This window comes from Hemitrygon akajei, chromosome 15 (genome assembly GCF_048418815.1).
Source record: "Hemitrygon akajei chromosome 15, sHemAka1.3, whole genome shotgun sequence".
NCBI lineage: Eukaryota > Metazoa > Chordata > Chondrichthyes > Myliobatiformes > Dasyatidae > Hemitrygon > Hemitrygon akajei.
Window position 1 is genome coordinate 9,723,567 of NC_133138.1, and position 15,760 is coordinate 9,739,326.

Below are 15,760 nucleotides of genomic sequence, written 5' to 3' on the forward strand. Positions count from 1 at the left end.
ACCTATCCAAAAGTCTCTTAAAAGACCCTATTGTATCCACCTCAACAACCATTGCTGGCAGCCCATTCCATGCATTCACCACTCTCTGAGTAAAAAACTTACCCCTGGCATCTCCTCTGTACTTACTCCCCAGCACCTTAAACCTGTGTCCTCTTGTGGCAAACATTTCAGCCCTGGGAAAAAGCCTCTGACTGTCCACACAATCAATGCCTCTCAACATCTTATACACCTCTATCAGGGCATCTCTTATTCTCCTTTCCTCCAAGGAGAAAAGGCCGAGTTCACTCAACCTGTTTTCATAAGGCATGCTCCCCAATCCAGGCAACATCCTTGTAAATATCCTCTGCACCCTTTCTATGGCTTCCACATCCTTCCTGTAGTGAGGCGACCAGAACTGAGCACAGTACCCCAAGTGGGGTCTGACCAGGGTCCTATATATCTGCAACATTACCTCTTGGCTCCTAAATTCAATTCCATGATTGATGAAGGCCAATACACCGTATGCTTTCTTAACCACAGTGTCAACCTGTGCAGCAGCTTTGAGTATCCTATGGACTCAGACCCCAAGATCCCTCTGATCCTCCACACTGCCAAGAGTCTTACCATCAATACCATATTCTGCCATCATATTTGACCTACCAAAATGAACAACTTCACACTTACCTGGGTTGAACTCTATCTGCCACTTCTCAGCCCAGTTTTGCATCCTATCAATGTCACATTATAACCTCTGACAGCCCTCCACACTATCCACACACCCCCAACCTTTGTATCATCAGTTTACTAACCCATCCCTCCACTTCCTCATGCAGGTCATTTATAAAAATCATGAAGAGTAGGGGTCCCAGAACAGATCGCTGAGGCACTCCACTGGTCACCGACCTGCATGCAGAGTATGACCCATCTACAACCACTCTTTACCTTCTGTGGGAAGCCAGTTCTGGATCCACAAAGCAATGTCCGCTTGGATCCCATGCCTCTTTACTTTCTCAAAAAGCCTGGCATGGGGTACCTTATCAAATGCCTTGCTGAAATCCATATTACACTACATCTACTGCTCTACCTTCATCAATGTGTTTAGTCACATCCTCAAAAAATTCAAAAAAATTGTCCCGTGATTAAGTTAGAGATAATTGGGTTTGTCAGGGTTGCTGAGGGGTGTGGCTCAAAGGGCCAGAAGGGCCTACTCCACATTGCATAAATAAATAAATACAGTAAATTAATAACAGACTCCAACATCTTCCCAACTAGTGGAGTCAGGCTAACTAATTTCCTTCCTTCTGCCTCCTCCCTTCTTAAAGAGTAGAGTGACAGTTGCAATTTTCCGGACCTCCAGAACAATGCCAGAATCTTGCGATTCTTGAAAGATCATTACAAATAAGACCATAAGACATAGCAGCAGAAATCGAATTTGGCCTTTTGAGTCTGCTCTGCCAATCATGGCTAATCCTTGTTTCTCCCCTCCTCAGCCCCACTCCCTAGCCTTCTTCCCGTAACCTTTGATGCTATGTCCAGCCAAGAACCTATCAAGCTCTGCCTTAAATACATCCAACAACCTAGCCTCCTCAGCTGCCTGTGGTAATAAATTCCACAAATTCACCACCCTCTGTACATTTATTACTACTACAAAAGTGCATTTTCCAACATTGTATTCCATTTGCCTCCTTCTTGCCCATTTTCCTAATCTAAGTCCTTCTGCAGCCAACCTTTTTCCTCAACATGACCTGCCCTTCCACCGATCTTCATACTGTCTCCAAACTTGACATCAAAGCCATCTATTCCATCATCTAAATCATTGATATACTGCATAAAAAGTAGCAGTACCAACACCGACCCATGTGGACTACCATTAATCACTGGCAACCAACCAGAAAAGGATCCTTTTATTCCCAATCACTGCCTCCTACCCATCAACTAATGCTCTAACCAGGTCAGTAACTTTTCTGTAATACCATGATCTCTTAACTTGGTAAACAGCCTCATGTGTTGCACCTTGTCAAAGGCTTCTGAAATTCCAAATATACAACATCCACTGCATCTCCTTTATCTATCTTACTTGTAATCTCCTCAAAGAATTCAAACAAGTTTGTCAGGCAAGATTTGCTCTCAAGGAACCCATGCTGACTTTGTTCTATCTTGCCCTGTGACTGCCGAGTACTCCATAACCTCATCCTTAACAATTGACTCCAACATATTCCCAACCACTGATGTCAGGCTAACTGGTTTATAATTTCATTTCAACTGCATTCCTCCTTTCTTAAAGAGTGGTGAGACATTTGCAATTTCCAGTACTTTGGCACCATGATTTTTGGAAGATCATTACTATTGCCTCCACCATCTCTACTGCTACTTCTTTCAGAACCCTAGTGCTTGTGATCCCTACCAATCAACTTTGCCCAGCTCCTCTCTCATGCCTCTGTAACTTCCTAAACTCCACTTTAACACTGATGCATCTAACTTTAGCTTCTCCGTCTCAAATTACAGGGTGAACTTTATCATATTATGATCACTGGCTCCTAAGCGTTCCTTTACCTTAAGCTCCCTAATTAAATCTGGCTCATTACACAACACCAAATCCAGGATTGATTTCCCTTATTAGCCTCAAGCACAATCTGCTCTAAAAAGCCACCTTGTATGCATTCTTTAAATTCTGTCTTGGGATCCAGCACCTACCTGTTTTTTCAATCTACCAGCATATTGAAATCCCCCATGACTGTTGTAACATTGCCCTTACACATGCCTTTTCTGTCTCCTATTATAATTTGTATCTCACATCTGGCTACTGTTTGGAGGCCTGTATATAACTCCTGTCAGGATATGCTAATCTCCTGGGATTTTCATGCACAGCTGTCTTTTGAGTTTTCAGAGAATGATGTAAAAAAAAAACAAAAAAATCCAGTGAGCAGTAGTTCTGTGGGTAAAAATGCCTTGCTAATGAGAGTGGCCAGACTGGTTCAAGCTGACCGGAAGGAAATAGTAACTCATATACCGTGTGTTACAACAGTGGTGTGCAGAAGAGCCTCTCTGAATGCAGAATACACCGAATCTTGAAGTGGATGGGCTACAGCAGCAGAAGATCATGAACGTACACTCACTGGCCACTTTATTAGGTATAGTATGTGTATTTCTGTGCTGTGGAGGAAATAAAAGGTCCAAGTTACTCTTTGAGAAAGGCAGATTAATTCATTTGGTGAGTTGGCCCAAAATTATCTTTCAACTAACATTGCTTAAAAAGAAATGGTCTGCATTTAGTTTATAATTGCCAGTGGTTTCAAGTTGCTTGTTTTTAAGTGGTAGCAAGTCTGTAACTTCTACACACACTGAATTAAACATGGAAGTCCCAAACGTACTGAACAGAATTGTCACGATTTGTATGAAGGCTGTTGAACTGGGTTATTAGCTGTCAGATTCTAGGCCTGGGGACAAGAAAGCAAAAGAAAACATACGCATTCTTGTGTTAGTGGATTTCAGTTCAGTTTAATTATTTATGTTTAATTAAATTGATTTTCCTCTTGTTTTCTTTAAATTATTTATTTTATCTTTAATTGCCTTTTAAATGGCGCCATGGTAGTGTAGAGTGACAATATTACAGCTCGGGGCATCCGAGTTCAGAGTTCAATTCTGGTATCCTCAGAAGAAAGTCTGTTTGTTCTTTCCGTATGTGTGTGTTTCCTCTGGGTGCTGCCGTTTCCTCCCATAGTCCAAAGACATACCCGTCAGTAGGTTAATTGGTTGTTGTAAATTGTCCTGTGATTAGGCTACTGTTAAATAGGTAGGTTGCTGGGCACCATGGCTCATTGGGTCAGAAGGGTCTGTTCCATGCTCTGCCTATAAAATGAAGTGTTTCTGCATATCAGAAAGAGAGGGAATGGGAATGATGAGATTATTCCACTGGGAACTGACAGGGATGTGATGGGCCAAATAGTCTCCACCTTTCGTTGTAGATGTATGATGGTACTCAACATTTGAGATACCTGCCTAGGTATGACAGCATTCATGGAATTTGCATTAAAATGGATCAACAAGGCCCATATAGAGAGAGATATAGTACTCAATTCCTTGCTTTCTCTGGAAATTGGTACAAACCACTGCCCTCCCCTTCCTTGGTAGCAAGTTGCTACCAAGTGATTGCTGGTCATCGAGTTCATTACCATAGAAATATCTTTCAGCTGTTCAGAGCTATGCGGCCTCTCAGCCAGAGGGGGAAGACAGTAGCTTCCATTCATACCATAGGAGGTTAGGAGAAAGACTGGGAGCAGATGCTGTTCCGCATCAACAGAAGACTACACTCACTGTGCAGGTCCTGGATTCGCTTCTCAACCCTGGGCAGTGGGGCTGCAGCCCTGACCTCACAGACAATCTCTTCAGAGCGAGCTGCGGGAATGCCAGCAGGAAGCCTGGAGTAATACCAGTCTTCTGGCACCCGTCCGCCTAGTGCTGCAGCACATAGCGGGCAGGACAGCGGTTCATCCCAGCTTCTCAACACAGCATCGTTCAACTGAGAAATGTCTTTTTTTTAATGTACAGTAGGTATGTCTGTGTATCTATTCAGACTGGTGGAACAAAAGCATTGCAACAAACCAGTGGTCTGTGTGTACTGCAACCAGCAGAGTAAGTCAAGGAAGGTTAAGTTTTAGAAACCCTTACAGCAAACCAGGGTCATCTCTTTGTTGGATGTTAAAGCTAGTTGTAGCTGTTTTCTACCGTGCATCAAGGAAGACCAAATAGGGAACAACTGGTCAGCTTTTGCTGACAAAGACTGGGCCGTCTGTTGTTTGGATTGATCTTTGGGTGACTGTGGTTGGTGATCTGCTGATAGCATAAGCAAGCCATTACTTCATCACATCACGGTCCTTAAGACCTTTCTCTACACATTTGGCTACTGCAGTGTATCACATTTACAACCATGAGAACACTCTTAAAGCCCTTCAATGGCTGTAGAATGCCTTTACAACAGTGCCATATAAGTTTCCACATAAGTACAAGTTTCCTTCACTTTGCTTCTGTAATTTTAGTGGTGATACAATGACACATAAACTATCAATAATTTAACCTGATTAAACAAAAAAAATCACAAAATGTTCAATAAAAATGAAGATGATACAAAATTTAGTGGCATAGGTGATGAGCAGGGTAGTCATTGGCTCCAGCATGATGTTGATCAGCTGTTAAACTGGATGGGAGAACGGCAGGTGAAATTTAATCCACATAAGTGTGAGCCGATACATTTGTGGAGGAGGTGTAATATATATAAAGGTAAGACATATACCATGAATGGTACGGCCCTAGGTGGTATTGAGAAATAAAGGAACTTTGGTGTACAAGTTTAAAGATCCCTGAATGTTATAGTTTACATAGAAAGGATGATGATGAAGGCATGCAGGATGCTTAGGTTTGTTAGTCAGGGTAAAAGCAGAGAGATCATGTTACAATTTTATAAAACATTGTTTGAGCCACAGCTGGAATACTGTAAGCATTTCTGGCCACCAGGTTAACGGAGGAAAGTGATAATGCCGAGGAGATTCACCAGTATGTTGCCAGGGATTGAATGCTTCAGTCATAAGGAGAGACTGGATAGGCTGGTCTTGTTGTCCGGAGAGCAGGGGAGGTATGGGGAACAAAATTATGGGAGGCATAGATTGTATAGATGGTAAGAAACTGTACCTCCATTATGGAAGTGTCTGAAACTTAGGGGGTGAGATTTAAGGTGAGGAATAAGAGGTTTTGAGGGGATCTGATAAACGTGGTGACAATTTGAAAAGCACTGTCCAAGAAGGTAGTGAAGGTGAGTACTTTCACAACATTTATGAAGCATCTAGACTTGAATTGCTTAAGCATATACAGTACCAGGCTATGGACCAACTGAAGGTTGATGGGGTTAGTATAGATCTGTTATTTACAGCCGGCATGGACATAATAGGCCAAAGGACTTGTTTCTGTGCTCCATGACTCCAAAATGCTCAGTACGTTACCTGCAGGAAAATGATGTCAACGTTTCTAGTCATCTCCATTTCATCCAAAACCACTTTCATCTGTAGTCAGTTGTAATGTATCAGCAGTCTTAGTATTACCTAATGATTGGTTGTCCTGTTTTACTTCTGTTACCAATTAGTTATCAATTCTGTCAAAGGTAAGTTAATGGGTTTGTACTATTTTAAAGAGCAGTTGATTGAAACAATGGGTATCTAAGTCCAACCCCCTTGAGCTGGAGCAAGCTATTGAAGATAAATACTTGGAATGCATCAGGGTGGCTTTCAGTATTCAGCCATTTCAACCATAGTATCTTAATGCAAGCTGTTTTGAAGATCGTAGAAATGTACAGTTTGATTTGTCAGATTAGAAGACAACAAGTGATGCAAAGAACAATAATAACAAAAACAGAAAATGCTCAGACATTGAACAGGCCAGGCAGCATATGTGAAAATTAGAGACAGAGTTAATGTATCGGGTAGATAACTCTCCACTGGTATTGTCCAATATGCTGAGTATTTGAAGCATTTCTGTTTTTAATTCAGAATTCAAGCATCTGCAGTTCTAAGCTTTTGGGTCAAAGAATAACACTCGCCTCTGGAGCAGTGATAATAAAATTGCGCATTTTGACTAAATTGTAATTGTAAGATATTGGATGTAATAATATGCTGTTCATGTAAGTAACTGCTATTTTGATTACTTAAACAATTTTTTTTATTTTCCTTGCAGCGGAGTGAACCTTTAATGAAGAGAAGAGGTAAGTGAATATCATTTTGAATCAGACTTAAATGTATGTTAAGTGAATTTCAGTCAGAGAACCACAGTAGGGGGCAGGATACAATAAGTGTTCCAGCTGGGTGCCTCGTGAATCTGTCATCATCTTTTTTTTCAATTCAGCAACCTGTGGAAATGCCATAGGTGATCTGCTGTTGGAGATTTCTTTCCTTGGTTTACCTCCTGATGCACTCCACAACTCCTTCAAAGAATTACAAAAGCGTGTTATTCATTCATGCAGTTCCTATCTGTCACTGAAGGCTTAGGATTTAACCCTATTTGAGAGTTTCCTTATTGGTATTGTGTTGAAAGAAGCATTCTGCTTGCTTGGAGAAAACAAGATCAATCAGATGGGCACTCAATGTCAGTAAGACCAAAGAACTGATTGTGGACTTCAGAAAGGGTAAGACAAGGGAACAAACACCAGTCCCCATAGACAGATCAGTAGCGGAACGAGTGAGCAACTTTAATTTCCTGATGTCAATATTTCTGAGGATCTAACCTGGGCCCAACATATTGATGCAGCTACAGAGAAAACATGACAGCGGCTATATTTTATTGGGAGTTTGAGGAGATTTGCTATGTCACCACAGACACTTGCACATTTCTACAGATGTAACACAGACAGCATTCTGACTGGCTGCATCACCGAATGGTGTGGAGGTGTTGGACTACTGCACAGGATCAAAATAAGCTGCAGAGAGTTGTAAACTCAGTCAGCTCCATCATGGACTCTAGCCTCTGTCACCTCCAGGACATCTTCAAGGAGTGCTGCCTCAAGAAGGTGGCGTCCATCATTAAGGACCCCCATCACCCAGGACACACCTTGTTCTCATTGCTACCATCAGGAAGGAGATACAGGAATCTGAAGGCACACACTCAATGATTCAGGAACAGCTCCTTCCCTCTGCCATCAGATTCTGAATGGACGTTGAATCATTGAGCATTACCTCGCTACTCTTTGTCTAAACTACTTATTTAATTTAACTGCTATATATATATACTGTAATTCATGGGTTTTCTCTTGATTATTATGTATTGCATGGCACCGCTCCCCCAAAGACAACAAATTTCACGGCCTATACTGGTGATATAAAAAATAACTCTGATTCTGCGAAGAGAATGGAGTGTGAGAGAGGACAGGAGAGCTTGAGTGAAGGGGGATTGAATTAGGGTAGGAGGGTTCAGGAAGAAGGGAATGAGGATGTACTCAGAAGAAATGAGCTTCAAAGTGACCACGGGCAAATGAGATTGAATGGTGGGGAAGTTAGGAGGGAGGGTTGATGTGTGTTGGTAAGGAAGAATGTTATCCTATTATACAGATTTAGGCATAGAAGCATTGATTTCCATCTATACCTGCAAATGACTCTTTTGCTCTCACCAGGTTTGCTGGAAAGGCAAAAGTGTGCATGGAAAGTAATGTCATTGTGAGAGATGCAATCTGGAAGGAAGAACACTCCTCACCCACTCCTCTTAGCCTAATAAAACCTTTAGTCATCCATGACCTTCATATCAGTCATCACAGCTCTCAAACTGGAGGGCATAGTTTGACAATATGAATACTTTCAGGATCCAGCAACCATTATGTATGAGTTGAGTCAATGATGCCATTTGAGGCATGTGTGAGACTGACCATGTGTTTCTGATAGTGATGTCACTTGCATTGATTTCACCAGTACCTGCTTCTGATGAATTAAATCTTCCTCACAAAAAAACTACTTTTCAGCCCAAATGATGTGAATTAGTCAAGGCTGCAGGTTTGTCAGATCTGGCTTCTGAGAAATGACTGCAGTGGTCCACCTTGTCATATGTTGCTTGTTCATGAGGGTCACATTTCTGAAGGCCTCCATAAATCACCCCTGTGTTAGCAAAGGCATGCTGCTCTGTGCAAATGTTGCCACTATTCTTGATTCTTGCTACCACTTTTAGTGTTGAAAGTAAAACACTGAAGTTGATGGAAAGCTAGATTGCTGGAAAATAAAAAAGAGCTCCATTTATGGAGAGAGAAACAGAGTTAACCGTTCACATTTCTAATAAAGGCTGAATTGCTAGCCTGTTTCTCCCTCCACAGTTGCAACTTGACATGTTCGGTTTCCTTCATCAATCAGTTGAAGACTGAATAGACATTGATGAGGCACATAACTTATAATTAACCTTATTGTATTGCGACTGATAATAAAGCTTCTTTAATGGCTTTCAATAAACATATAGATTAGGATTCAGAGTAGTCCACCTGGGCTCTCGAACTTAATTCACTATTTAATAAGGTTCTAGCTCACCTAATTGTGACATCAATTCTATTTTTCTGTTTACCTATAGTAATTCTTCATCCCCTGATTTGTCAGGTATCTATGCACCATTGCCTTATAAGTATCGAAAGGATTAGCTTTTGAAGAAGAATGTTTCAAATATTCACCATTCTCTGTGTGGCATAAGAAATCCATCGCAAATAGCCAGCCTCATTTTTTTCTTAAACAGTGACCCGTGGTTTTAGTTGAACCCAGAAAAGGATGCATTCTCTCTGCATCCACTCCGTCATGACCCCTCAGGATATGTTTGAAACAAGTTCCCCTCAACTCCACAAACACAAGCCTATCCTCCCCAATCTTTCACATCAATATTAGTCTGGTAAACCTTTTATGAACTGCTTAGAGTGAATTAGTATACTTCTCTAGAGAAGGTGACCAGTGCATGTATGGGAGGACAGGCTTTGCTCGTACTTCACAAGAAAAAATGTACCATGCAGTCTGTTTTTGCTTTACAACATGGCCCTCGTTCGCAGCAAAATCCTGGAAGATGTGAGTTATATCAGCCCTGTTACTAAAGGCAGTCAATGATAATGAAATCCACCATCTCCTTTAGTATGCGTCCATAGCCTTTGGTTGATTGAGGAAGAAGATGTGTGAAGATCAAGACCTGACATAAAACACCTGATCTTGTCGGCAACAGTAATCACTGTCCCTTTATGTACTTCTGAGACATCAATACCACTGCAGGAATTTCAAGGCACTCAAAACATGCCACTATCACTGCCTCTGAAAACTCTTCCAAATCTGATGGAAAGACAAAAAGGCAAGTGAACAAATATATGTGTCCTTTCCCAGGTTCACATCCCCACATTACTGCCCTAATCTTACTCCGTCAGTTTCATTAGAAAGCAAAGCAACTGCTGATGTTGTGAATTTAAAACATTTAGGTTGACTGGGTTGCTTTAAAGTAACAGGAAAGATAGATGAGAAATGTATGTGATGCACCATCAATAACTCTCGGAGACGGGAGGCGAACGATAGGCTTGTATTAGCAGCAAAACGGAGCACAGCATCTCGGAGACTGAGGGGGGAGCAGTGCCTCCAATCGCCTTTATACAGGGGTTTGTGGGAGGAGCCACAGGAGCAGTCAGCAGAGGGGCGTGTCCAGACAGGTATACATAGTTTATCACAGTATGGTTAATATGTATAGACATTTTCAACAGGCACACAGCACACTTTGCAATTTGTTTGGCTTATGTGCTAAATACTGGTATCAATATAAAATTGGCTAAGGTTTGGAAAGCAATGTTGGTAAGCAGTTATTTTTCTGGATGGAGGAGAGCATGTTGCAATGTTCACAGCCCAACTACAATAATTTGGGTAAGGAGGAATTTTTTAGTGATTGAATAGTGAATCTGTAGAATGCTCTGCCACAGACTATGGTGGAGGCCAAGTCTATGGATATATTTATAGTGGAAGTCGATATTTACCTGATTGGTCAGGGCATCGTAGTATATGGCAAGAAGGCAGGTGTATGGGATTGAGTGGGATCTGGGATCAGCCATGATGGAATGACAGAGCAGGCTTGAATGGCCTAATTCTGCTCCTATGTCTTATGGTCTTTTGGTTTAATAATCCTATCAGGATCATATTTTGTATTACCTAATAATAGAGGAGAAGAACATTCATGCAACAAGAACATGCAGACTCCGCACATTCATTTAGAATGGCACACTGATGCAGCTACCAGGTTTGCTCCCTCACAGATATAGGTTCAATCTGGTACTGCACTGTGGAATCTGCAGGTTCTCTAAGGTAGATGTTCATTATTAAGGACCCCCGTCACCTAGGCATGCCTTCTTCTTATTGTTACCATCAGGAAGGAGATACAGAAGCCTGAAGGCACACACTCAGTGATTCAGGAACAGCTTCTTCCCCTCTGCCATCCTATTCCTAAATGCACAACGAACCCAAGAATGCTACCTCACTTTTTTTTTAAAAATGTATATTATTTCTGTTTTTGCACCATTTTTGATCTATTATATATACTGAAATGTATTTATTTGCTTGTTTGTTTATTTTTTTCTATATTATCATTTATTGCATTGAACTGCTGCTGCTATGCTAACAAATTTCACAACACCAGCCGATAATAATAAACCTGATTTTGATTCTAGTGTAATGTGCAACATTCATTGTGCTCAGTTTCTGAATTTCCAGTAGAGCTTTAAATGAACAGAGTTTTGAAGGCAGAGTTTAGCATCTATCCACGAGCAGGTCACATCAAGTACTGATGGTGGATTATGCACTCACGTTTGTTTTTTTTTTCTTTTTTTGACTTGTCAGCTGTATGAAAATCCACTGAGAGTTACATAGTTCCCAAGTTTATTCAAACCTATTGTACAGCTTCACCAAGGAATAACTTGACTTTCTAACTAAACCACGGTGGTCAATTTCCTGGGGCTTCTCTACCATCATAATTTTGTTGGAAATGCAGTAGAAATCTCTTTCGGGCACATAAACATTTTTATTGCGAGGCCTCCTAGAGATTTCCAGCCCACATGATTTCTTGTATCAATTTGAGACTTTTTATTACAATTACTCTTGAAGTGAAGCCATAAAAGAGGTTCAGAGGGGTCAGATATCACATTTTTCAGAGCTTCCCAGTCACCTAGCAACTGAATACGAAATGCCCTATAAAAGAGGAATAGAAAATAATTAATTTCAGTGCTAAAGCAGCAAATACAATTATACAGTTGACAATATATTATTAAATGAAATGCATTAGGATAAAAGATTTATTATTTGTCTCTAAGTTCAACATCTCTTCCCCATAAGCTATCAGTAACTTAAGTAATTCTGTTATCGGATATACAAATTAGGTGGTTGGGTTTATATTCGGAAGAGGGTGACTTCAAACTTCCTCAAATAGATGTTGCAGTTTGTGGGGAATATGTGAATGCATCAAAAGTTGTTGACAGTAGCAAAGTATTCCGTAGGTGGAGGATGCCAAATCCCAAGGTGCTCATCTTTCCAAAGGCCATAAATAATTCAAGGAATTTGTAGCACTTAGTCTATTTAATCTCTGGAATAAACATCTTGAGTTTCTTCAATACCCAAAAGATGAATATCTAGAGCACTTATCTTCAATTATATCTTATATTGTTTGCCTGTCATAGTATGCCATTTGCAGAGCCCCAGCATGTCAGGGTTCAAAGAAGAACATTACCTTCAAACCTGTTTAAAAACATGACAGAGATAAAGTAAACCTTTTCATTTGCCTTTGTCAGTTACACCACGTCGTAACAAGGTTTACATCGGAACATTTTATGTAATATTTGGTTTTGAAATCAATTGCAATAGAAATGATCATGTAAAACGTAAAGCTGATTGCGTGGTTCTGATTAACAATACAATATTGCCGAATGGAGGCGGTGGCACAGTAACGTGGTGGTTCACATAACACTATTACAATGCCAGTGACCTGGATTCAATCCCTGCCATTGTACGTAGGGAGTTTGTATGCTCTCCCTGAGACCAGGCGGGTTTCCTCCAAGTGCTCTGATTTCCTCCCACATCCCAAAGATGTACAGGTTGGAAGGTTAATTGGTGTCATGGGTGTATTTAGGCCGGAAGGTCCTGTTACCATACTGTATAGATAATTCCCCTTTGTTACAATACAGCGTAATCCTAAGTAGTAGCTTGGATTTGCAGGGGTGTACAAAAGTCAATCCGAGTGGATAAGAAGGCAGAGAAATAAGAGCAGATGGATTTTGAAGCAACAAAGGACAGTCCGATGAGCAGAGGCGGTGCCGTATGAAGAGCAGGCAATAAAAGAGTAGTCAAAGCCATCACATACACAAGTATGGAGCATTTGTGACTAGTTGTGAATGATCGTTGCTCTCTGGATAAACTTGTTGAAGAACCATGGGATTGAAAAGGCAGAGGTGTACAGCATCGCTCACTGTGAGAACCCAAAGGCTATGAAACACAGTTGTAGGAAAACAGATTGGCTGGGAATTTTTCTGTGGCACTGTTTCAATGCAGCGGATTAAACCTCACATTGAGTGATAACTCCTGTGGCCTTCCTTGAGGGCAAAGTATTTAAATCTGATGGCCACTAATACCTGCAGAAATTCAGCATTCAAATCCATAATAAATGTAATAATGATATGAAGCATGTAATTTGAAATTTTTTGAAACAAAATTATTATGATGTCTGTGAGAGAATTCAAGTGTGACAGATTATATTTAATGTAAGTAATCGAATCTGACTTCCTTGATACTTTCCTGGCTTTCATCTTCCTAATATGTTTGCATACTGCATGTGCATGCATCAGGATGAAATAAATGTGGATCGCCATTGTGAAAAATACCTCTATTACAAATGTATTCCAGTGATTCAGTGCTGTATTCCGTGGTTGATCACTGCAAACCTCACTGCCTTCCTTGCTCTGTTCTAAATGCGACTGTGTAGTTTCAGTAGTGATGCAGACAGGCTATTTTAAGCAGAAACACAGAGAACAGGTGGTATTTGTTCTGCACCCACCCTGAATTGGATAGTTGTTCACTTCCATCAGGATTGCGAGATAGAAATCAGCAGTAGACGGTTTCTACCCATCCTTTATCCTACTGCTGGCACCTCTGTTGAGATTTATTAACCAAGTACGAGCTTGGGAGTACCTGCTCTGGGACATTCTTTTACTTATTGGAATAACTTCTCTTCACTCACCTGGGCTGTAGCAGGCTTACAGAGATTAGTGAGTGCATGTCATATAGGAGTCAAACCAGGGAACATTTAAGTCATTATTCTCAAATGGCTTAGATAATCATTTTTTAAAAATAGACTGGAAAATGCTATGCTGGATATTTATTACTTTTTTTTTAGCATTTGCCATTATTATTTCCAGCAAGTTCAAGTAACAACCATCAAATAAGAAGCGATCCACCTTTTTAGGGTTGGCCTTGTATCTTTATTGTTGAAGTGCAGTTTGCAAGGGAAGCCCACCTACTTGTATATTGCTGTCAAAGTGTTGATGCTAGCTTGAGGTTTGACCACTGAGCATGTACAGCCATGAGCATCATTTGTATTTTGCTGTTGGACTAGTATCATTAGGGCATTTTTTTTTCCTGGAGTCCAGTTTTAACAGCTTCCCACCAGTTATGAAATTTGTTGGGAAGTCAGATGCAATATTGAAAGAGGAAAAGTTTGAAGATAGTTCTGGGCTGAAGACACTGTGTTTGACATTGTGTTCTGCAGTGCACCCATTGATGGATTCCATGCCATTGTGGAGTGAGCTTAAGAAGGTTGTGATACTTTGTGCGGAAGGAGAGTACCAGTCTTTCCAGACTGATACAGTCAGAAGTCTTGGTGGGGACATAAAACAACATGTATAGTTCAGTTGCTGTTTGCTGTATTTTACTTGGGATCTCTGCTTGGCTGCTGGGACAAGGGAGCTGAGGAGGACTAGCAGTATGGTGGAAGGTCCAGGTGTCAGGCGTCATGAAGTGTGTGAAGTTACCATAACTGGAGAGAAGGTTCTTGGGAAACTGAAAGGTTTGAAGGTAGTTAAGTCACCGGGACCAGATGGTACACCCCAGGGTTCTGAAAGAGGCGGCCGAAGAGATAGTGGAGGCATTAGTAATGATCTTAAATGAATCACTAGATTCTGGAATGGTTCCGGAAGACTGGAACGTTGCAAATGTCACTCCACACTTCAAGAAGGGAGAGAGGCAGAAGAAAATAAATTTTTGGCCAGTTAGTCTGGCCTCAGAGGTTGGGAAGATACTGGTGTCAATTATTAAGGATAAGGTCTCAGTACGAAGAGACGCATGACAAAATAGGCCACAGTCAGCATGTTTTCCTCAAGGGAAAATCTTGCCTGATAAATCTGTTGGAATTCTTTGAAGAAAAAACAAGCAGGATAGACAAAGGAGAACGGTTGATGCAGTGTTCTTGGATTTTCAGAAGGCCTTTGACAAGGTGCCACACATGAGGCTGTGTAACAAGCTGTGAACCCACGGTATTACAGAAAAAATTCTAGCATAGATAAAGCAGTGGCTGATTGGCAGGAGACAAGGAGTGGGAATGAAGGGAGCCTTTTGTGGTTGTGGTTGCCTGCTGGTGACTAGTGGTGTTCCACAGGTTTTTACGTTATATAACTTGGATGATGGAATTGATGGCTTTGTTGTAAAGTTTGTAGAGGACACGAAGCTAAGTGGAGGGCAGGTAGTTTTGAGGAATAAGAGAAGCTACAGAAAGACTTAGACTGGAAGAATAGGCAAAGAAATGGCAGATGGAATACAGTATTGGGAAGTGTACAGTCATGTATTTTAGTGGAAGAAATGAAAGCATCAACTAATTTCTAAATGGAGAGAAAATGCAAAAAAAAAATCTAAGGTGCAAAGGAACTTGCGTGTCCCTCTGCAGGATTCTCTAAATGTTAATTTGCAGGTTGAGTCGGTGGTGAGGAAGGCAAATGTAATGTTAGCATTCATTTCAAGAGGACTAGAATATAAAGCAAGGATATAATACTGACACTTTAAAAGACACTGGTGAGATCTCACCTGGAGTATTGTGAGCAGTTTTGGGGCTTTTATCTTAGAAAAATGTGCTGAAACTAGAGAGGGTTCAGATGAGGTTCATGAAAAGGATTCCAGGATTGAGTGGCTTGTCATATGAGGAGCGTTTGCTTGATCTGGTCCTGTATCCACTAGAATTCAGAAGAATGAGGGGTGATCTCATTGAAACCTGTCGAATGGTGAAA

At 40.9% G+C, this 15,760-nt stretch overlaps 1 protein-coding gene across 5 annotated transcripts in view; it reads left to right on the top strand.

The window, feature by feature from the left end:
* Window positions 1-15,760, top strand: part of LOC140739159 (follistatin-related protein 5-like) — a 672,573-nt gene that overhangs the window by 110,704 nt on the left and 546,109 nt on the right. For all 5 annotated transcript variants that reach the window (XM_073067157.1, XM_073067160.1, XM_073067156.1 and 2 more), the window contains exon 3: window positions 6,700-6,727. In XM_073067157.1, coding sequence (XP_072923258.1) covers window positions 6,700-6,727 — 28 coding nt within the window. The remainder of the gene's footprint in view (window positions 1-6,699; window positions 6,728-15,760) is intronic.